The sequence below is a fragment of the Dermochelys coriacea genome, chromosome 2 (assembly GCF_009764565.3).
Source record: "Dermochelys coriacea isolate rDerCor1 chromosome 2, rDerCor1.pri.v4, whole genome shotgun sequence".
NCBI lineage: Eukaryota > Metazoa > Chordata > Testudines > Dermochelyidae > Dermochelys > Dermochelys coriacea.
Window position 1 is genome coordinate 193,699,971 of NC_050069.1, and position 24,122 is coordinate 193,724,092.

The window sequence follows — 24,122 nt, forward strand, 5'->3', positions numbered from 1 at the left end:
TGTCTTCTAAACAGCAAGCTCTTTGGGGCAAGGATGGTCATTTACCCTATATGTTTGTACAACACCTCTCCCGACCGGGGCCCTGAGCTTGTTGGCCTCTAGGCAGTCAAGCTGTCCAAAGTTAGAAAATGCTAGAATGAAGGTTGCCTGTGCAACATTAACCCAGCCCCCGTAAGCATATGTGTTATGATACAGCCTTTAAGCACAAGATCACAGACCAGTTTTTCCACAAAACAAAGGCACACAGTTTGCCAGTGGGTTTCACAGCTACTTGCTGCTAACAAAGGAATGTAAAAGGCCACGACTCAATTCCAGAATCTGGAGGGGAGTGTGTTGTGGTGCTTATAGACCCGTCTGTCCTTGCACCTTCCCTTGTCTTCTTCTGCTTCTCTCCATCCCACCCTCCCACATCCTGGTCCTACCCACCTCCCCCTCTCCCCTTCCCCACACCATGGTTCCTGCCCCCACCTTTCTTCATTTCACTCAGTGCAAGAATCAGAGGGAAGTTCTATGGTACGTTATGCAGGAAGTCACACTATACGATGGCCATAATGGTCCTTTTGGCTATACTGTCAAACTATATACACTGCTCCTAGAGAGTGACTTGCCACCATTTTGGAAGGCTGGAAACTTATTTAAACTTTTTTGGAGTGTTTGGCAAGGCATGAATTTTTCAAGATTGTGCTTTGTTCTTTTGGTATGAAACCTGCAATATGTTGTAACATGGTAACTCTTCCAGACTGGATGAACCCTTGCAAACCCCAAATATAATGCACAGAGCTTAACTAAACTCAACGTGCCTTCACCATTGTCGGTTAGAATCAACTCAACTTGTAAAGAGCAACTCAGAGGGGTGAGAAGTGAGAAACTAAGAGAGCTAAAAGTGATGACAAAGTTCTCTGACACCCATGCAGGCCAAAACCAACCAGTTATGCACAGCTCTGAGTCTGATCCCCTTTGCCAGCATCCAACCGCTAGTAGTAGTATAGTATAAAAATCTTCCCCAACTGTGGTTTAACCATCCATACACCTGCTATTTCTTTCTCCCTTGGGCTTCAGGGGACCCAGGTTTTTCTAAACTGTTTCAGTTCTTGTAAAAAATATGAACTAGAAAGTTTCCTGAGAAGAAATATTTGTTTGCACTGTATCATTTTATTAACTTTTGGCAATGTTACCAAGTGTTTTTGGAAGCTCAAATAACAATTTATTATGTCTCTCCAGCAATTTCCTGTCAACTGTGTACAAGTCAAATTCAAGACCTTCCCTTTTTTCTCCTACACCTGCCAGAAAAAGGCTTAGATTTCCATTACAAGCAGGAACCCCTCAAGCACTTTACAAAACCAGGCCTCATATTTTGTGACTTAAGTGGTCCAGGTAGGTCATATTCTCTCCCTGCACATTAAAGTACTCTGCAGTATAAGGCAGCCTCTAATATATGGGCTGTTGTATTGTAATTATCAGTGTTGTTGAAATCCCTTACAAACACCTCCTTTCCAACAGGACATTTATAATAAATAGTCTCATCCCTAAATCGTAGACCTTTGAGTTGGGAGACCTGAGTTCTATTCCTGGCACTGCTTTAGACAGTCTCTGGGGCGTTGGCTAAGTCACTGAAATTCTCTGCTTCCGTTTCCTCATCTGTACAAGTGGTATAATGCTACTTACCTCCTTCATAGTGTGGTTGAGAGGCTGAAATCATTAATGCTTAGAAAGCATTTGAGATCATTAGATTGATGGTATGTGTCTGTTTCTATTACAGAAATGTACACGATGTAATAAACTGTATAGGTAGAGCCTAGATGGAATATGGTCTTCCCTGGGCTCTACCTATACTGTAAATAAAGACAGAGACTGTATAGGGGAGCAGATGTCAATCGAGAGTAGGTGTGTCAATCCTACACTGCGCATCACAACTGTTCTGCAAGATCATCATCGTCAGCCAGGGACAATTATCCAAACCAGCTCCTGGAGAGATATTTAAGTCAGATGTCAGACTCAGCCTGTACCTTTTAACTTCTGTTATTCTAATATACATTTATTCCTTGGTTTCTTAAAAACAGTCTCCCAGCAACATGCTAAAAGGTGCAGCCTCCCACATTCTAGTGGGTGGAGCATAGGCAATATGTTCCTATCCAGATGGGCACACATAACAGTTACCACAAGTACTGAGCAAAGGAGGTTTTTTTAATGAAACCCCAATGTGGGCTGGGGTCAGCCTTCAGCAAAGGAGGAGAGGGGATAGAAAGGTAGGTATTATATAGTAGGATGGGACTGAGCATGCTAATAAAATGATATAATAGAACAGTTCTCAAACTGTGGGTCATGACCCTTTTTTAATGGGGTTGCCAGGGCATGCATTAGACACATTGGGCTCCAGGGCTGAAGTTGAAGCCTGAGGTCTGCCACCCAGGGCTAAAGCCGAAGCCTGAGGGCTTCAGCCCCCCTGCCGAGGCCGGCTTGGCTCGGGTTACGGCTTCAGCCCCACATGGAGTTGTGTAGTAATTTTTGTTGTCAGAAGGGGGTCGTGCTGCAATGACGTTTGAGAACCGCTGTAATAGAACCATGAGACTGATTATATTAATGCATGTCTCAAGCATCTGAGCATGCCCAGTATGAGTTGGCTGTTTCTAGACACCTGAGCAGACTCAGACTCAGTTGAATACTTTACTTGTGCAGTTAATAAAAGGGCTGTTCCCTCCTGAGGCAGGACATAGGTATCTGATGTAATATATTTCATGGGAGTTTTTCAGATGACACCTGCAAAATCTTGTCTGATCTGCATGAACATTAAGGATCCCAGACCTCTTGTCATAAGAGTATTTCCATGATGCTCATTATCCAAACTGACCCTCTGTCTCACTGGCATACATGCTGTTGGCTGCCATCTTCCCCCTAGAGTGGTGGGAGGGAAGTCACAAGATGTTATTACCCATTCTCATGTGCAATTTCCCAGTTTGCAACTCTGCATTTGTAAATATAAGTACCCATCCAAATTGGAATGCAGTTACCTTTGAAAATGTGGCCAATGTCTCCTCCTGTGCATGACAACTTATGATTTTTTTCATAGTCTCCTGGTGAGTATGCCGAGTCAAACTTTTGTCTAGTGCACAAGCACATTGAATCTCTCTGTAAATCAGCTGAGATTTTCTTTATGTTCTGCACAGACTATTAATTCTGCTATAATGGAAAATGACATAAAAGGTGGGAGAAATAAGTGTGCTGCACTTTCAGGCATCTAGATGTAGGATGTGCATGGAATAAGTGTGACACTTTCCTGAGTTCAAATGCGTTTGGTTTCAGAAAATGCTTTAGCTCTTGGATTTCCCTGAAGGAGAAATATTGCTGGGAGTGCCTCATTAAACATCAACTGATGGGCCTGTGTTAAGAAATACTAGCAGGGCATCAAATTAATTAATTTGGGATCTAAGAGGGCTAGGAATATAATGGTCACATGAATCAAACTGTGCATTCCTTATATCACCTTATTCCTCTGTGCTTTGATTTGAGTTTGGGGTTCAGACAAAACACAATTCAGCTAAAGTTTTTAGTAGGTGTTAAGTTGAAATGGTGGAAATTACTTAGTATCACATGGTTTCCACTGAAATCAGAAATCCCCCCTTGGCACCTGAAACTCAGGTCAGGTTCACTTGAAATTTGGCCCAGCCTGACCAAAAGGTTTGCGAACCTCAGCAAACCTGACCCAAGTTACAGGTTCATAACCCAAAACCAGGCTATAGATTCACAGGTTTCTGGTTTGAACCAGATTCCTTGGCAACCTCATGCGAAATCAGTCAGTTTTTCTACCGACTCTGGAAATTCTGCCTGCCTCAGCAACACTGGTCCCATTTCAGGAAAGTGTGATGTGTTTGCAGGAGCTGATTTATGTGGCTGTGCTCTGGCGAGGCCTCTTTCGGAGAAGGCAGTGAGTCAGTCTCCTGTATGCAGCCCTGGCACTTTTGCACACCTCTGGGGTGATTATTATATAACCGAGACAGCACACTGGCTGCCTTATACAAAGAAGCATAAAAACCAATAGCTTATTGTGACAAAGCTAACAGCATGGGGCATGAAAAATTAGAAAGAGATTATGGTTTCTGGGTTTCACTTGATAGTGATAACATTAATCTTGAAGGAGAATCAAATCCTATTTCTTCCTCCAAGGATATAGAGTGTCATGCGTGCAGCACAAGTGAGGTGGTTCCACTCTTTAGGAGTGGAGTAGGGACAAAGACAGGGACCCATGTTCATGTAGAAAGTCTATGCACACCTACGTGTCATGCAGCCCAACACCTTCTGCCTGGGTTTAGTAAATGGAGCAGGTCAGAGGGGAGTGGTGGTAAGACCAGTCAGTCTGCCATTAGGGGTATCCAACAGCCATTACCTCTATGGGGCAAGTATACAGCAGGAGGGCAATGGACTAAAGTAATGACCCCATAACAGCCTATGAAAGGATTCCTTCTCCCCTGTGCCTAACCATATACCCAGGGGAGGATTTGACCCTAAGGATTTGGATGACAATTTCAAACATGCCAGTTGCTGCCAGAGGTAGCTCCTTCCTAGCGGTGGTGGTTTTAACATTGGGGCACTCACCAACGAAAAACCGGGGGAATAAACCCAAAAAGATGTTAAATTAAAATCTCTACATTGGATTAAGGATCCACAAGAGGACAGTTGTTTTTGTGCCCCGGACCGTATAACGCACACTCCAATAAAGGCTCCAGTGCAGGAGCAGGACTTCAGGGAGGGCATCAGCATTTCATTGAATGGGGTGTCAGGAGTGAGGAGGAGCATGTTCAAAAGTGCCCATGAATTACTAAACACAGATGCAGTAAAAGCAAGTTACAGTGCCCCACCTGGAGTATCCACCTTGGTCTGCAAACTGCATGCAGGACAAATTCCGCACTATGCAGGTGTTAAGAATGCACCAACAGGCCAAGCAAGTATAAAACAATTCCCCACACTCCCTTCTTCATTCTTCTCATTTCTATCAAGAGTTGTTTAGATTATTATTAGGGAAGGGTGAAATGGTTCATATAAAACAGGAACCAATCTAAACCTTCATCCAGCATTTGAATTTGCCTGAGAAAATCCCTTTCTGAGGTTCAAAAAAATCAATTAACTTATTTTTTTTGTTTTGCCTTAGTTATTATATGCATCTCCTCTTTGTTTCAGATAGAAACAGAATCTATTCAGTTCATGCAAACATCACGTACTGAAATACTGCAAGCAGGAAGTGTCTGAAATCTTGCAAGAAAGCCTGTTATTGGGAGCTTTGCAGTCCACTTTCCAGACCAAAATGGTTTAAGTAGAGTACAGAAAAGCAACTAAATTTCTGAATGGGTCTCTGAACACCCCCCAATCTTTTATATAAACAGCTCTTTCATTAACAAATAATCTGGATTTTTCTCTACATTTTATTAAGCTTTTTTCTTCCAGGCATGAAAAGTTCCCTGTTAAATTACAACTTAAGATCTCAATCCTGAAATTTCTGAAGCCTCTAAATACTTCAAATGTCACCCACAGGCTCATGACCGCCTGGACCGTTACTGCTGTGGATTTCAGCCAGACCCTGCAGAACCCTGCATGGAGGAAATGCTTCATGAAAAGTGTAGAAATCCTGCAGAGCTGGTCCTGGTCCATATCCTGGTATGATATTGCCAGACATTGTGTTTGCCTCCATCCTTTCAGTTTCTAACATCTACATTTTCTTTAGCAGGCCATACTGGTTCTCTGTTATTGACTCTTGTTATGTTTTTACCCCCACCACAAAGAGCAAAATATGTCTAGGTAACTTATTTCAGGGTAAGAGAAAATAAAGAACATGTAAAATGTCTGCAGGTTAGATTCTTATATGTATAACTAAGTCAATGGGACAATTGGTGGAGTAATTTGTTGCTCAGTGTATCTGAATCTGGTCCTGAGAGTGAGCGAGCAGCAAGCACAGTGTGTGATTCTCTTTGTAACATTCTGCATCTGAAATGAAACGCAGTGTGACAGCATGAGGTAGGGAGACCTCTCTCCATTTAACGGTACAGCCTTAAAAAACAGAATGACATGATCTCCCTCTGGCTGCATAGCTGCGTACGCACTTCTGAAGTAAAAGTTCAGCATGACATAGCAGTCATACAGTGGCTGTATTCCTTCAACAATACACACATTTTATTCTGCCAGAATATTAAACAAATGAAATTCAATCTACATGTCTTCTCACCATGAAATCAAATAGCATGCTGATAATAAATATTGTCCCTGGATAATAATCAATAAAATAGGCAGTTAAGAATGAAGTGTGACATTGAGGTTGCTCAGTAACATTAGATAATGACAATCTGACTTTCATTTTAGAAATCTACAGACCAATTTAATCCTTGGGGACAAGATGAGTTTAACTTTAGGGACCTGGCCATGGCAACCCTCTGCCATTTTATTTGGCGCAGCTAGTACATATGTTCAGCAACTTAAGACTTTTGGGTTAAATTGTGGTTTTGCTACCAGCTCCAAGGTCATTGCTACCAACCCTAAATGTTCCAAAATCACTCTTTGCATACAAATTACCCTTCCTCCCAAAATGTCAGCTTAAAGAACCCCCCCAAATTTGAACTTCTTGCTTTTTTCCTACCAGATCCGGGGAAGTGAGCCATCTCGCCTAGTGTTCATTGACAATGCAGGCAGACCTCACCATCCGGAAGCAAAACTCAACTTCAGGCTACTGGAAGGCATAGATGGGTAAGAAGGGCAACAGAAGCAATTCTAGCTAACAGTACCGGAGGGTCACAGCCCATGCCATTGGAACATTCCCTTTCAGAATATATAAGGCAGAACAGTTAAGGTTCTTCAATAAAAATAGATGTGTCTCTAGAGAAAATAAATTGGACTGGATGGGGCTTGCCTGTGTTTGTTAGATAGATTCTTAGGGCTCACCACCAGTAGAAAGACTGAGTCCTTTACATTTACATATACCTCGTTGATATCTACACCCCTGCCACGATCATGTTTGTTCCACATATACCATGACTGAAAGCTTGTGCAATCCCACGTTCGTATATCTTAGTTTCTTGGATTGCCTTTTTGCTCAAGCCTCAATATGGGGGGCTGAGACAGGTCGCTGTCAAGATAGTGGAAAGACTCTCATTGACTTCAATGGGGTTTGGATAAGGTCCTACATGCACAGATATCAGAAACACAAATATAGGGCCTCAGTCTGAGCTAACATGCACCAGTGTAAATCAGGAGAGTGGCTTTACTGAAATTAATGGAGATACAGTGGTATAAAATTAGAGTGAGATCAGAATCAGGCCCTATGTGTGCATATTTCACACTGAAGTGAATATTTATATCTCACACTGGGGGTGGCTGATGACTATCTCAGAAACTATGAAGCATATTATTTTCCCTGTAACTGGCAGCTGCCCAAAATATCAAACAAACAGATATTTCAGTATTTCATGCGTCATTACATATCCAGTTTTCACATGTTATCAGTCTTTTGATTTGAGACCATTTGGATTCATTTCTGATTGCACTGTTGTGGAAGCAGCTCGCCTATTACAAGCAGAGTTTTATATAGTTTACATCCATTGTCATTTGTTAGCAGAAATGGGAACCACTCAACCCCCTGGACCGGAATAATCCTGGACTTTGAATAATTTGAAATCTGGACATACCTCCAATTCTTGCCACTTGAGTCCCTTTCTATGTGCTAAGGAATAACTTGTCCCAAGACACTTGGGCAACTTGTGTCCCCTAAAGCATATGCCTGGAACCTATTGGGTTAGCAGGGTAATAGCCCTTTAATATCAGGGTATATTTCTCACACTGAATTGCTCTCGTGCATCCTCGCAAGAGCTGGACATAGACCTAAACTGAGGATCTAACCGCCCCTGAACACTGAGGGTTGAAAATCCAGATTCAAATGTTCTGGGTGAGGGCCTGATCTCTCACTTTGTGCTTCTTAAACTGTTATAGCTTTCAACATCTCTGCAGCCAAGAAAAATAGTTAGCAACAAAACAATCTCTGCTTTGCATAAAATATGAACAGAACAGAACTCTGACTACTTCCAGGGACAGAAACAGAAATGGAGCAAACACTATTCTCCTGCCCTAACCCCTTAGCTATATGATTTTATCTTTCCAACTCCTTTTCTTTCCATCTTCTGATTTTCATCGTCAGGTTTCCTGAGACAGCTGTGACCGTGCTCAAATCGGGATGTTTACAGAACATACTTCTGAAGTCATTGTACATGGATCAGGAATTCTGGGAAAGCCAGGGTGGATACCAAGGACTTAGACACTTGCTTCAAGTCATTAACAGAAGAGGACAGGTCCTACTGCAGTACATTCAGGAACACAATTTGACAATCTTTACGGATTCATCACTTTAAAACATGCCCCTACAAGAGCAACACACTCGCCTGATATAAAGTGTAAAGTTGCAACCATGGTTACACCTCGGTCCTCTAAAGTTTTTATGATCAGAACCTGCTCGAGTGCTTGGTTCTTCAGAATCAAATTCAGCAACATATCCTGAAGAAGTAGAATAGATCCTAGGAAGAGATAGATGGGGGAAAGAAAATTTCTGACACATTACAGAAAGGCTGGGAAAATGAATTTACCAAGTATTTATTGAGCACTGACTCCAGCTTGGATTTTCAAAGGAGTTGAATCGCATTGAGATTTTGGGCACCTAACTCTATGAGGTTCCTTCAAAAATCTTATCTTGACTGTTATGGCAAAATACTAAGGACAATATGAGAAATATTAACTCAACAGTTTGAGACTGACCAAAGCTTATAGAAGCCAGTGGGAGTCTTTTCATTGACTTCAACAGGCTTTTGATTAAGCCTTAACTGCTTCAGAAGTAGTCTATATATGACCAGTTTGGTTTGACATAAGAAAAAAGAGTGGCACCTCCAAAGTGAATTATATATATAATGAAATAGCATGTGAGCGAAGATAGGTCTTCCTCAGTCTAATGAATGATGTGCCTATGGATACTGGATGTAATCAATTAATGCCAGCTGAGAATCTGGCCCATAATGCATTGCAGCAAGCATCTGGCAGCAATTGCTATAATTAAGATTGAAAAGCACTTTCTAGCCTAACTTGCTGTTTTCATACACTCAATGCTTCCTGAAACATTCACCTTTTGAGCTGCAATTTTCCATGCTAGGTCCAGAGTGAATTTTTATTTTATTTGGATAAGTTTGAACTAAATCACTTCTGTCTGTTGAGCTATGGGAGAATTAAGCAAAAATGCCTCCTACTAAAGATCTTTTAAATACCCTCTTTTGGACATGGCAGCAGCAAAAGCAGCTGTCCGAAACTTGAAACCTTCCCTGGTTTGCAGAAAAATATTTTTTAAAATGATAAGCACCTGCAAAATGACTTCTGAGCATGCTATCTGCTAAGAATTTTGGCACAGCCTACTTGAATCCTGTCTTATTTTTGTCATCACTGTACATCTGCCTGGCTGCTCAGGCAGTGAGTGTGATTGTGCCTCTCTGTCTAGTGCTTTGACAATAGAGATGTCAGAAATTGTAAATGTCTCACTGAAAAATGCACAGCAAAATCCTCCAAAAATACTGACTTAAACATCACGGCCAGGAAAAAATTGCAAGTGCAAAATAAAAAAAAAATAATTGGGGAATCTGGTATTTTAGGGTCTCTTTGAAGTTTTCATTCTGCAGTAGTCCTGACATTCTAATTGCATAGTTAGTATTTGCTATACATCTAAGCTTTTCAGAAGTGACTAGTGAGTTCAGGTGCCCAGCTTGAGACATTTTATAGGTGCTTGATTTTCAGAAAGTGTTAAGCACCCATTCTCTGAAAATCAGGTTCCTTCAAGGTGTCCCAAGTCAGACACTCAATAACTGAGGCACCTGAAATCACCAGTCACTTTTGAAAGTGTTGGTCTGTATTGTTTTCTATTACAAAAATCCACCATGGTGTAAACAAATGTGCTGCTACCCTACAAACCTGTTTTACAGAAAATGATCTCCAGGCAAATAACAGGAGCAGAAAAGGTTGGAACTCACCCCTCTCCCACCATATTCCTCTCAGTGAGGTGTGAGCTTCAAAAACTAAAGGGGATCATTTAAAAAGCAACCATCCGATTGCACAAGCAATTTCCTTTTCTCTCATTTCTTTTTAAGAGAAAGATTAAACAATACAAGTGATGTTAGTGTCATGTTCATCAAGTCAAAACAATTGCTATTACTATAAAAAAATTGTAACCACCAAGATACTACATTGGCCTCCAGAGTGACCACATCATTTTAATGTGTGAAATCCTGTCCCACTGAAGTCAATGGGTGTTTTACTACTGACTTCATTGAGGGCAGGATTACTCCATTGCTTTCATCTTTCTCCCACTCCTTCCCCATCCTCACCATATGTTGTCACCTCCTGTGTTGTCCTGGCACTGAGCTGCACAGGTGGACTGCTGTGCCCATGTGGAGTCCAAAAGAAGTCAATGACATCGCAGAGATGCCTCATAATTGTAAGCGCTACGCTCAGCAGTAAGTGTTTGCCAACTAGGCCCGACATAAGATTGTAAACTCTTATGAGCACAGAGTAACTCATTGCTCGTTCTGTGAAATCTATGCACAGCTAGAGAGCTACATGAATAAATAAATAATAAAGAACAATAATATTGCATAATTAAATCCACAAAATGTACTGCAAAAGTTGAAGTCCTAACAGCAACAGTCATTTGACCATCTACCATATGTGTGATATGTTCCATTCTTGTTTTTTCTGGCTGATGTATTTGTTAATTTCAAACAATACCACAAAACACATATGTTGAACAATGGGGCTGAGTTAATGTTGATTTTAGAACCAAAAACTTTGCATTTCCTGACTTCTTGTGGTTTTTGTCTGTTCAAATTTAACATGGCATAACATGCAGTTTTTTGTATTTTCTCATGTATATGTGTGTGTTGGGTGGTTAAACTTGGAAGATGTCACTTCTGTATGTGTAATAAATGAAAAAAAAATCCTAAAACAACACTAAGATCTGCTACTGATTAATACATATCTGTGTGTTCTGAGTGGACACTAGATGGGGAGGGCTCTCAGTTATTATAGAGAATTCTTTCCCAGGTGTCTGGCTGTTGGGTCTCACCCACAAACTCAGGATCTAACTGATCACCATATTTGGGGTTAGGAAGGAATATTCCCGCAGGTGACATTGGCAGAGACACTGGAGAGTTTTCGCCTTCCTCTGCAGCCTGAGGCACGAGAGTCACATGCTGGTTTAAGCTAGAGTAAATGTGGATTCTCTGTAACATGACATCTTTACATCAAGATTTGAGGACTTCAGTAGCTCAACCAAAGATTATGGGCCTACTTCAGTAGTGGGTGGGTGAGGTTCTGTGGCCTTCGATGTGCAGGTCAGCCTACATCAATGGTCCCCAAACTTTTGACAGTCATGCTCACCCTTCCCCCTGTCTGTGCCCCCCCCTATGCTCCTCAGAGCCAGGGCTAGGAGTGGGGCTGGGGCTTGGGGAATGCAGACAGGGATAAGAGGGGCGAGACTGGGGCTGCAGTTGGGAGTGGGTCTGGGGCCAAAGACGGAGCTGTGACCAGGGCCGAGGCTGGGGGTGGAAGCAGAGTTGCGGTGGGGGCCAGCAGCCAGGCCCCCAGCTGGGTGCAAGCTGCACTGAGGCTGGGATCAGGGAGGTGCAGGGCCGGGAGCCAGGGCCACATCTGGGGGCAGGGCTGGAGCAGAGCAGGGGGCAAGGTGTGGCTGGGTGGCGCACCCTCCCTGCCCCTGTGGGGGCTAGCCTGACCGGTCACCCCTCCCCCAAGGTTCCTCCGTGCCCCCTTAGTGGTATGTGCCACACAGATTGGGGACTTCTGGACTAGATGATCATAATGGTCCCTTCAAGTTTATGAAAATGTTTATATTGTATATGCAGATAAATATAGGTTAAGTTTTTCAAAGCAGTCCATGAGATTTGGCCATTAAAATTAGTGGAAGATGTGTGTCTAAATCCTCTGAACATTTCAGTGTATGCTGTATATGTTATAGCAGTGCCTTCACTCTGTTTCAGTTCAGGATGTGTCAGGTTTCCCATTAACCCAGTTTTAGGATTTGATAACTTGATCATAAAAATTCACTCTAGCTTGACACAGGGCCAGCTCTACCTTTTTTGCTGCCCCAAGTGGCGAAGCAAAGAAAAGGGAAAAAAAAGCTGCCACCAACCAAGAAGAGGAAAGGATGATACCCAAGTGCTGCCCCAAGAATGGCCAGAGCACTGCCCCTTCCGATTTGCCGCCCCAGACACCTGCTTCCTTAGCTGATGCGTAGAGCCGGCCCTGGCTTGACAAAGTCTCGTCTCAGGGGTGCGTCTTTCTTTAACCAAATTTCACTGGGCATTTATAACTTTCATGTATGCAAAAAGACAGCACAAGCTGACGCTTCGGGGCACTTGTCTATGCTTACATAACTCAAACCCAGTTTTGGTCTGGCAAGCACCCAATGACATCCCTGTGGATATGTCTGAGACAGGCAAGTAAAGAGGAGGAGCTATAGGGCTAGACTGGGCTGGGCCCGATGTGGGTGTGCAAGAAGGATGGGCAGGAAAGAGGTTTCAAGGAGGCTTTATACCACCTCTGCTACTGTGCCGCTGAGCAGGAATTCAGAGTAGCAGCCGTGTTAGTCTGTAGCCGTAAAAAGAAAAGGAGGACTTGTGGCACCTTATCCAATGAAGTGAGCTGTAGCTCACGAAAGCTTATGCTCTAATACATTTGTTAGTCTCTAAGGTGCCACAAGTCCTCCTTTTCTTTTTGAGCAGGAATTGTCACCATCTGGATAGTTGCATTTTGGGACTGGAAACACTGGGGCAACTCTAGAACTGACAATGATGGTGAAAACCATATAGCTAGGGCCCATACCAAATTCACGACCATGAAAAATGCATCACGGACTGTGAAATATGGTATCAGTCCATGAAATCTGGTCTTTTGTGTACTTTTACCCCATAATGTACGGATTTCACAGGGGAGACCAGCGTTTCTCAAATTGGGGGTCCTGACCCAAAGGGAGTCGTAGGGGTATCGCAAGGTTATTTTTGGGGGTAGCAGTATTGCCACCCTTACTTCTGCACTGCCTTCGGAGCCGGGCGGCTGGATAGTGGTGGCTGTTAGCCGGGAGCCTAGCTCTGAAGGCAGCGCCCCGCCAGCAGCAGTGTAGAAGTAAGGGTGGCAACACCATACCATGCCGCTGCTATTTCGGCACTGCTGCCTTCAGAGCGGGGCGGTCGGAGAGTGGTAGAGAGGGCCCAACTCTGCAGGCAACAGCGCAGAAGTAAGGGTGGCAATACCATTCCATGCCACCCTTACTTCTGCACTGCTGCTGGCGGCGGCGCTGCCTTCAGAGATGGGGTCCCAGCCAGCAGCTGTTGCTCTCTGTTGCCCAGCTCTGAAGGCAGTGCCGCTGCCAGCAACAGCCCAGAAGTAAGGGTAGCAGTACCACAACCACAACCAAGTTCTTTCTGGGCCAGGATCCCTACAATTACAACAGCATGAACAGCACCATGAAATCATGACATTTACAATTTAAAAAAGCCTATGACCGTGAAATTGACCAAAATGGACCATGAATTTGGTAGGGCCCTATGTATAGGTCTAGGTGGCCTCTCCCCTTCACCAGTTGGCTGCACCTTGTCAAAGGGGAGTTGAGCCAGCTGCCACGTGAGCTCCTTAGAGTGTCTGGAGGCACAATGTTTCTGGAGCTATTGCTGGCGTAGTGCACCTTTGCATTCCCCCCTACTATACACTGTGGTTTAAAAAGCCACATAAGAATGTAAGAATGGCCATACTGGGTCAGACCAAAGGTCTATCTCGCCCAGTATCCTGTCTTCTGACGGTAGCCAATGCCTGGTGTCCCAGAGGCAATGAACAGAACAGGTAATCACCAAGTGATCCATGCCCTGTCACCCATTCCCAGCTTCTGGCAAACAGAGGCTAGGGAACACAACTAGGATCACAGGGATGAAAGGGATCACAGCTGCAGTTCTGATCATCATCCAGCAGTCTGGAGATTTATCCAAACGTGTTTGATACAGAAATTGGTGGGAAATCTGAGGCTAGAAATACCATTGGCTGCAGCCTTTGCCATGTCACATAGGAAGAAACCTTGAAAATAGTGGAATTTAAATCAAAGACTAAATGAGTACCCAACTCAGGTTCATCAGGTGTTGCCAGATAATGTTTATATTGCCCAGGATGCTGTACTTTTGGATCATATGGTTTAACAAAGCTCTTTGATGCACATGCTACATGATTATCTGTGTAGCTCCTGTTGTATCACAGCATCTTTTTGTCTGTCTTCTTAGGAGTTAAAGAGCAGTGACATACACCACAGACTTTAAAAACTCTTATAACAAGTGCATCTGCCTTTCTTCAGCCACAACTGATTGTCATGGACATGATTTCAGGACAACTTAGGATGGAGAGCAGCCCTCAGGAGAAGCAAGAAAGATCCTACTTTCCTACAAATATTTCTAGTAATAAAGAATCAGAGGAGAGAAACAGAGACAGAATTGTTGTTAAAATGATGGTTTTCCAAAGTTATCCACTGCACGTCAGCTAAGGGCACAATCAACCCCTGTGCTGCCCAATCGACTGTACTGCATTGCCTTTAACAGGGCACAGGATCAGACTATATCATAGTTTTAGTCATTTTAAAACAACACAAATGCCAAAGATAGATAGATTTTCCATGTACAGATGGAAATCTAGCATCCCACAGTACTTGATTAATCAGAAAAGTTCTGTTAGCTCAAATGAGCTAAACAAAAATGAATAAGTTAACTATAATAATTGCCTTTAGAGTCTGATTTTTTTTCATTCAAACAGAATCTAACAATCTAAACTGTGAAATCTGTAAAGGCATGTTACTGTAAAAGTCTTTTAAGTCTAGAATTTTGTCTCAGATGTTTTAGGGCCATACCTTGCCATAACCTACACATGGGCAGACCCCATAGACTGTCCACCTGTCCAAATGCAGGAAATAAAATTTGAGAGCTTTCATAAAATGCACTTTGGTATGCTTGTGTGTGTGTAAGCCAGTGGTTTCCCTCCTTTTAATGAAACAGGCATGACTTATCGTAATGGATTCATAGCTACGTACCTATAAGAAAGAACAGATCTCCTCATTGGAACCAACACAGAGAGCTGCTTAAAAACAAACGGTGTGAGATAGCCCTTGGTTAATTATATCCCACGGGCAGCAGCAACCAAGAGAACAGTTATGGAAGTTAGAAGCCAAACATTACTAATGACTTGTGAACCTAAAGAGGTTTGATGGTGCAGTTTGGATAAGAATAGATGTGTTTATCACTCCCCAAGTTTAGCCTTTTCTCTGTTGATATGTGCCGGTGTGTCAATAATGGATCAGTATGAGCCCCTAAATCCAGGACCAGCTCTAGGCTCCAGCAAAGCAAGCACGTGCTTGGGGTGGCACATTTCCAGGGTTGGCATTCCAGCCATCCTTTTTTTCCCCCTGGCCCCACTCAGTCAACCAATGAGCCCCTGTGTGAGGCGGGGCGGCAGGCTCAGCGCAGCGGTCCCATCCCGGGGGCGGTCCCTGCCCTGGCCCCCCACCGCCAGGGGAGCAGGGTGATGCAGCTCCTCCCCCCCCGCCTGCCCCTGCCACACGTGTCACAAACAGTGGAGAGCCGGAGCTGAGCGGAGTGGAGCCCAGGATCGGGGCAGGACCTGCAGCCAGTAAGGGACCCGCTGCCCTGAGTGGCTCAGTGCTGGGCGGGTGCCCGATCCGCCTCCCTCCCTGCGGCTGACTCGCCCCACAGCCGCTCTGTCAGTTACTGTCCCCTCTGCGGGGGGTGGGGCAGGGTCTGAGATCGGGCTGGGGGCCCGCGGGCGGGATGTACAGCCCCAAGCACCTCACTCCAAACACTGCTATAGCATTACGCATTCTTTTAACATTACCAGGATCAGTGGATTCGGAAAAACTGAAGTTACTAAAAAATTATTTGAGGTGCACCATGTCTCAAAATCGTTTGTCAGGACTCACATTAATTTCAATTGAAAGTACCATTGCAAAACATTTAGATTTCACTGAATGATTAAAAGACTATGCAAGTATAAAAACCAGAAACATTCAGTTCATATAAATTCTTTTAATTTATGAAGAAGCTGGGCGCACTAACATTTTTCATTTCAGTGTTTAGTTGAACCCAAATTGTTTGTAATTGTGATTTTGTTAAAATTAAATGAATACTGTAGCCGGGTGCTCACCCCGCTCCTGCCCGGAAGGGGTAAAAGTAGCCCTGGGGGAGGGCTGTGGCTAGGGAAGGCTGAATGGAGAAGCAGCCTCAGCTGTGCCCACACCCCAATCAGGGCCCAGCTGGCCCTTATAAGAGGGCAGTGGGCCAGGAGCAGACAGCCTCTCTCTCTGTCTCTAGAGGGAGAAGTGCCTGGCTGCTGGGAAGCTGAACAGAGTACCTGAGGGGAGGAGGGCTGGGGAATAGGGTAAGGGAGCTCCTGCCTGGAAAAGCCCCAGGCTGTGGCCTTGTCAAAGGCTAGAAAGGTGCAAGGATGCAGCCCAGGATAGGCAGAGGCAGCCCCCAAACCCCCCTTGCCTGTGATGATTGGCTTATACAGACTGCAGTTGGCCCCAGTGAAAGGGGCTAGATGGTGACTGGCAGTAGCCACTGAGGAGAGGTGGGGATAGTGGGTGGAGGCTCCCCTGGGTGGGGAGACCCAGAGAACAGGTGTACTGCTAGGGGGCAGTGCCCAAGGATAAGGGGCACTGGATCCAGGAGGGACACGGGGGGCCAGCAGCAGCAAGGCACCAACCTGCAGAGGGCACTCTGGCTGAAAAGAGCTAATTCCCAGGCTGACTGACAGGAGGCGCTGCAGGGGTGAATCTTGCCCCGTTACAATACACTAGTAGGAAATTGTTTTATTTCACTAACTACAAATTCTCTGTTTTCATTTTTTTTAAATTTTAAACAGTCAAATCTTCCCCCCCAACCAAAAACTAAAATAAAATTGCAAAGTGCAAACGTGTAAAAGCCAAAAAAAGGGGGGGGGCAATTTTTTTTTGTTTGGGGAGGCAAAAAACCTAGAGCCAGCCCTGCCTAAAGCATTCCCATGCCGAGTACGAAAGCATAGCTACCTACCGTGGGAACTGCAAATCTAGCAGATGAATCCACATTTATCACTAAATCTCCAGATATCAAAATAATCTTTTTAGAAGGTAATTTGATTGATTTATGTTCTTTAATACTTGTTTAAATATTTATGCTGAAAAAGAAAAGAAACCCACACCAATATGAGAAGATTATTGTGGCAGTAGCCTTTCAGATTTTTGAAGGTAAATTAGTTTGACATTTTATTTATATCCAGTGAAGAATGAGAGAAACTCTCCCTGTGATGGATTTTCCTCATTAGTTTGGAGAATGCCTCAAGTAGAGCTTCTGACATTGTTTCTTTCAAATGGTTAGACAAACAGTTTATCAAAAGGGTATAAAATTGTCAGGAGATGAAGCAGATTAATGATCAGTAACAGGAAGATCACTGAATTTATGATATAAGTAGCAGAATTGTTGGAGCTTAAGAAACAGTTTATTAGATAACCTTGTGCACACACACTCGCATGCAAAATCTGAAGACTTCAATATGCAGAAGGGATTTACAGTTTGTATAACAATAAACAGTTCTTTTAAAAGATGATTATAGTCAATTTAAGTGCAGATGGTTCTGAACTGGAATATCTTTGTATTGATCTTCTGAGGAAGCACCCATCAAATACTGCACCTAATACATGAGGCAGGCTTCCACCAACCTAACATGGTCTAACATCCTTTGACCACAAGGACCAAGGTTTTCAAAAGGGACTAAGTGATTCCGGTGCCTCAATTTTTTGGGTGCCCAACTTGAGACACCTTAAAGGAGCCTGGTGTCTGGTTTCAGAAGTTGGGTGCTCAGCACTCTTGGAAAAATCAGATCTCTTTAAGGTATCTCAAATTGGGCACCCAGAATCTCTAATTACATTTCAAGATCTTGGCCAAGGTGTTTTGGTGTTATAGTGGGAACCAGTTGTAGACTTCTACGTTTGGATCACTCTACGTTTGCATATCGGCTGTCATCTAGAGAACATTTCCTCCAAACTGAGCCCTACTGGGGAAGGTATGCGCATGCCAAGAGTTCTCTTCTCCCCACCTGCCCACCCTTTGGGTCATTTTATTTTTTAACTCTCTCATTAAAGTCTGTTAGCTTATGGGTTCTTGTCCTTTTTCTTTCTGAGACCCACCCCCCTCCCCAGTGCTATAAAAGCTCCATGCCCCACCTGTGCCACAACAACTGTTACTCTGCATATAAAAGCCAGGGCCAGTGCTAGGGGGTAGCAAGCAGGGCAATTGCCTGAGGCTCCATGCCACAGCGGGCTCCACAAAGCTAAGTTACTCAGGCTTCAGCTTCAGCCCCGTGTGTCAGGGATCAGGGCCCCGGGCTTCAGCTTTCTTCCCTGGGCCCCAATAAGTCTACGCCAGCTCTGCTTGGTGGACCCCAAGAAACCTGCTCACAGCCCCAACAACCCAGGGGGCCCCGGATCCCTGGTTGAGAACTGCTGTGATAACTTATTATTTCTTACCAGTTCAGAACCTCTTAGATTGCAAGTTCTGTGGGGCAGGTACCTTGTCTTCATACAGTGCCAAGCATAATGGGACCCTGATCTAGATCTGGAGATTCTGGGCATGATGGCAAAATAAAATCAAATAAATAAATAAAATTTCACTGGGTCTTTTTTATTCACTTGAAAAACCTTCAGCATTAGAGGTTTATGAGTCCCATGCGGCTCTTCCAGAAATTACCTCTCCAATGATAATTGTCTGTCAAATAAAGCAAACACAGGAAAGGAAATTGTGAATCAACTTCCTCTTTGTAATCCTAGAAGAGGTTCTGCCTGCAGCATTTTGAGGTCATGCTCGCTCCCGGGCAGCTGTTTGCTCAGCTTGTAACTGAACCCTGTTCTGCGCTCAGAGAACCTACCATGCCAGAGGGCTCGGCTGTCACGACTTCTACAACCAAATAACATTCTTTCTTAACATTTTCACCAGTAGATGATGTGAACAATAATTAGGATCAAGCACGGACTTTGCTCGTGATGCTCCATAGGCTCCAAGAGATCCCTGCACATTGTTCCACAGAGATCTTTGAAGCAGAGTCCTTCTCCTGTGTGTTTGTACAGGGCCTAGCACTATGGGGACCTGATCCTGGGGGAGGGCTTCTAGGTGCTACCATATAAATAATAATAATCATACCTAGAACTGAGGAGGGAAGAGGGCCTCTTCCTCCTCAGGATACCTGCCCTTCCTCTAAAAGGAAAAGAAAAGAAAAGAAAATCTGGATAATAGGATCATGCTCACATTGTACAATACCAAAGGAAAAACTCATGTTTCTCTCAAGAGGTTTTGGGTTGAGTTCCCACTTTCACCCCAGCTATGAACTCTCTGAAGCACTGATGCTCACATTTTAAGCAAAGCCAGCATGCTGTACACAAAGGATGACAAAAGAAACCAAAAGGTCTTTTTCAAGAGCATACAGGCACCGATGGGACAGATCTACCTATATTTAGGAAATTAAAAAGTTTGAGATTTCTCTCACTGACTGGACTTGCCTTCCCGAGCCCAGGTTTCTCTAGACAAAATAATGCAAAAAAATTTATCATATAGATTTAAATAAACTAAATATGTCTATAACCTATCTCTATCAAACCTGGATAACCACAGGGCCCTGAGACCTATACTATTGTGGTCTGCCCTGGCTGCCTGAGGCTGTGATATCCCGAATTTCTTAGTGACGGCTGGTGGAGAATGGCTCTATTTTCATTTCATGCTTGGAATCAGTGATTCTGAACTCTACCTCCTTTTGGGATGGACATCCCAGTGTCAGCCAATCTGGATTCAGCAACAGCTTTCCTTGAAGTACTACTCTCAGGATCTGTACTTCCTTAAGCAGCAGCATCCATGACGCTAGAGGGCAAAACCAGGGTGGCAAGAATTTACTGAGGTAAATAGCTTAGTATGTTTTAAAAAAGATTAGCCCTTTAGATGAATGAGAACAGAATCTGTTTATTTACCCTAGCTAAGACAAAAAGGCCTGGGCTAGTAGCAATCATTCACGGCACAAGCCGATAACCATCTGGGGTCAGGAGGAAAATTCAAACCTCCCCCTCACAGCACAGAACTGGCAATGGCGCAACTACATGATGTTTTCATACTTAGGTTAAGGAAGTTTGAAAAACACTGGTTTAAAAGCTGCTATAAATCTTAGTATCCAATTGTCTCTACCAGGTGGCATCAGTTTAACAGGGTGACTATTTTCTAGGCTTGCCAAGAACATCTTAAAAGTTGTATCATTGCCCTGGAAAATTTCAAGCTATTAGCACATCATTAACTCCCCAGCAGTTTAATCCACAGAGCCGAACTACGAGGAATACTTGTGGCACTTTAGAGACACAAGTACTCCTCGTTCTTTTTGCTGATACAGACTAACACGGCTACCACTTGAACTTTACACAGAGAAGCACTTTTCCCCCCCGCAGTGGCAGTGTCATTCGTTTACTAGTTAAAATGTAAATTTATACGAGTCACCCAAGCAAACAAACAGTTCAGGGCTAAAGTGTCACAGAGAAGGGGGATGGATGCTTTTAGCAATACAATACTACAGTGTCTAGGGATGTGCTTAAATCAAAACTTGGACCCAAATATTCTCCCAAATTTAGGTGGGTTCAGAATCCATACCCAGGGCTGGCCCCTCTTGGATCCAAAAGCTTAGGCCAGGGCATTCAAATTTCGTATCTGAATCTTGGGCTTGTCAATAACTTTTGCTAAAAATAAGTGTAGCAGTCGCCAGTCTTCTGTCTTCCTCCTTCCAAAATATACAAGTAGCAGCTTTTGAGTTCAGACTGCTGCAAAGAGAGAATTCTGTTTGTCCCCAGTGAAAGTCACTGAAGCACTAATCTGTTTTGCTAATTAAAGACAGCCTCCTAAGAAAAATCTCTCCTCTCTGGGCTGCTGATGCCACATCATTCCTACAAAGAAAGGAAGCAATTATTATACAGACAGAAGAACCACAAAGCTAGACTGACACTTAGCAGCTTTAATGGAAAATGAAATTTCACAAACATGGCAGAAGGTGTTTAAAATGTGCTACAAAAATTATGCAGAGGTTCAGAAATTGAAGCTCCAAATCGGCTCCCCATCAGGTACAGATGTGAAGACATTAAGAAAGACACCAGACATGGCACATTGAAAACATATAGTATGCATCTGTCTTGAATATTTCATTGTGTATCTTGTCTAGCAGAGTGCTCACCAAGAGTTTAAAATCTTACCTCCCATGCTCCACAGCCAGCTTTAACATCACTTAGCCTTCTTCATCGCACCAGTACAGGATTAAATAGTTATCCTTGTGCGCCTGAAGGTAATCCCCCCCTCCCCGCTCAAAGGAAGCGAGTCGCTTCCATTGAACGGCAAGAGCCTCTGAAGTTAAGCTGATATTTGGAAATCAAGAATATCTTTTCAAATGACTTGGGAATGTGCTTCTCAACCTATCAGTTCCCAGAGGTGTGGGACCCAAAATGATGAGAGAGAGAGCGGCAAAAGAGAGAGAGACATGGGGCGATTTCTCTGATATGTATCATGTTTTCTATAACCTCAGTTTTAAGATTTAGCATTTCAATATGTCAACAAATCACACAAGCAGTGAGAAGCGAGGCCACACTGGGTTTGTTTGGGTTGGAGGTAAATTTAGGTCTAAGGTGAGTAACACGTCTTCTGGCAAAGTACTGTTTAGAAGTTTATTTGGAATTCTTTAGGCCAGGGCAGGGAGAGGGCTCAGGCATGAAGGAGCTCTGTTGTTAGGAGCCTGTCGTACCTTAAATACAAATGGGACAAAAGCCATAAGCATTCTGGAATTATCATCAGCCTGGCCTAACGCTGATGTGGTTCGATGCTGTCGTGGTTCGATGCGGTCAGAAAGCGTTTAATGCAGATAAGGACGGGGATGTAAGAAACTGACATATTTCCATTAATGCATCAAAAGCCAGTTCTGAAGTCCATTGAAGTCAAGTCCTAAAGGTCTATTGTATGGAAAGATACACCAGCTGCAGAATAATTTCCTCACTATCAGAGCCGGCTCTAGGCATAAGCTTAGGGCCCTGAGCAGCTCAAAGGGGCCCCCTCTTCGTTTTTTATTATGTGTTGGGGGGGCAGTTTCAAACAAATATTCCGGCTTAGGGCCCCCAATTGGCTAGCACCACCTTTGATGTTAAGCTGATATTTGGAAATCAACATACCAGTGTGTGATGGAACTGGGACTCTCACTGTTGAAACAGCAATGCAGTAACTCCACCTTTATACCAAGGAGTTGAAGTCTGTGAGTCAAAATTTAAACAAACACCTGCACCAGTTTTTCTGCCAACAACTCTGCTATTCATTCCAAGGGGGAATGTCTTCAGTTAATTAAATACAATCCTATGTTGAATTGAATTGTGACTTTAAAAGGCAACACGAGGTTAAAGATTTCAGCAGAATTAAGGTTCTCAGCTCTTTAGCTCACCCTGGTGACAGCAGCACATAGATAAAAGTACAGATTAATTTGTATGACATCTAACACGAAGCTCTGAGCCTAAACTTCCCAATACACAGGTAAACCTGAGTGAGTTAAAGACAGGGAAGAGCTGATCCCGCAGTCCTTACTTAGGCAAGACTCCTGTTCAAGTGGACAGGAGTTTTGTTTGACTCAGCATGATATTCAGGCCAGGTCTACACCGTACATTTTTGCTGACATAGCTATGTTGGTCAGGGGTGTGATGAGGTGTGATTTGTGACAGGTACAGCTGTGCTAGCAAACCCCTCGGGTAGATGCAGTTCAATCAGTAAATCTGCGCTGTCACCAGGACAGTTTGTTTTGCTCAGTGGTGTAGGATATGCAGAAAAGGTGTACTGGCAAAAACAGAGCTTTGCCAGTAGAAGCTGCATCCACACTAGCGGCGTTCTGCTGATATTTACCAGGAAAGCCTGACCAGTATAGACCTGGCCTCGAAGACTGAACTGCCATTTCACTCTAGATGACCCCCTTGGGATAAAACTGAGATACATTGGCAGGGCAGCATGGGAGAGCATGTACTTCCACTTCGTGTGCAGTATCTGTTCTACGGATAAACTGTGGAGACTCTGGGACTGACCAGCCACATCTCCTCCATGTAGGTTTTAAGCTTTTTGGGGCAGGGACCATCTTTTGTTATGTGTTTGTATCGCGCTTAGCACAATGGGGTCTCTAGGTGCTACTGAGACACAAATAATAATTATTATTGCTTATCTCTTAGTATCATAAAGAGTCACTGAAGCTGTTTTTCTGTAGGTTTCAACTCTCAAATTGGCATTGGCAGCCTCTATAAAAACGTTTGTAAGTCAGACAAGCATAACAGTTTATCATCTGTGAAACATTTAAAAAAAATAAATGAGCCCAGTCAGATTCTCTCAATGCATTTCCCCCTCCACCTCCCCACACTAGCTGTAGCATGATACTGAGACAGGACTTTTGAATAATATTTACAGTAGATAGCACTAAAATTCTTATGAGCCAATAGACTTGAGAACAACCCCCAGCCCTCTGATCTGCCAACATAGGAGCCACAGGCTACAGAGCGAGTGAAACAAAGGCTCAAAGACATCACATATGCATCCGATGAAGTGAGGTATAGCTCACGAAAGCTTATGCTCAAATAAATTTGTTAGTCTCTAAGGTGCCACAAGTACTCCTTTTCTTTCTTTCCCACGTATTTTATTCGGCCATTCCCCTCTTTGGGTAGCTGATCAGCCCTTTCTCAAGTTATGCTCTCCTACCAACGTAGAATGGCTACACAGGAGACCTTACAGCAGTGCAGCTGCAGTGGTACAGTTGTGCCATGGTAAGGTCCATAGCGTACACATAACCTCACTTCTGCTCTGCTCTCTGCAGAGGGCCCTGACACCCACGTCCCCTTACTGCACTCACAAGTAGCCTCCTATCACACTTGCACTGCCATGCAACAGCCTTGTACTCCCTGCTGTGCACCACCCACAGACTTGCAGGACAAGGTC

The 24,122-nt window shown here is 43.8% G+C and overlaps 1 protein-coding gene across 5 annotated transcripts in view; it reads left to right on the forward strand.

The window, feature by feature from the left end:
- The window catches only part of GASK1A (golgi associated kinase 1A), a 54,374-nt gene extending 43,375 nt beyond the window's left edge, over nt 1-10,999 (forward strand). For 3 of the 5 annotated variants that reach the window (XM_038388829.2, XM_038388830.2, XM_038388827.2), the window contains 3 exons: nt 5,524-5,646; nt 6,623-6,726; nt 8,171-10,999. In XM_038388829.2, coding sequence (XP_038244757.1) covers nt 5,524-5,646; nt 6,623-6,726; nt 8,171-8,381 — 438 coding nt within the window. In that variant the 3' untranslated portion in view covers nt 8,382-10,999. The remainder of the gene's footprint in view (nt 1-5,523; nt 5,647-6,622; nt 6,727-8,170) is intronic. The other 2 variants (XM_038388831.2, XM_038388832.2) reach the window with 2 other exon arrangements.
- Nucleotides 11,000-24,122: the final 13,123 nt, after the last annotated feature.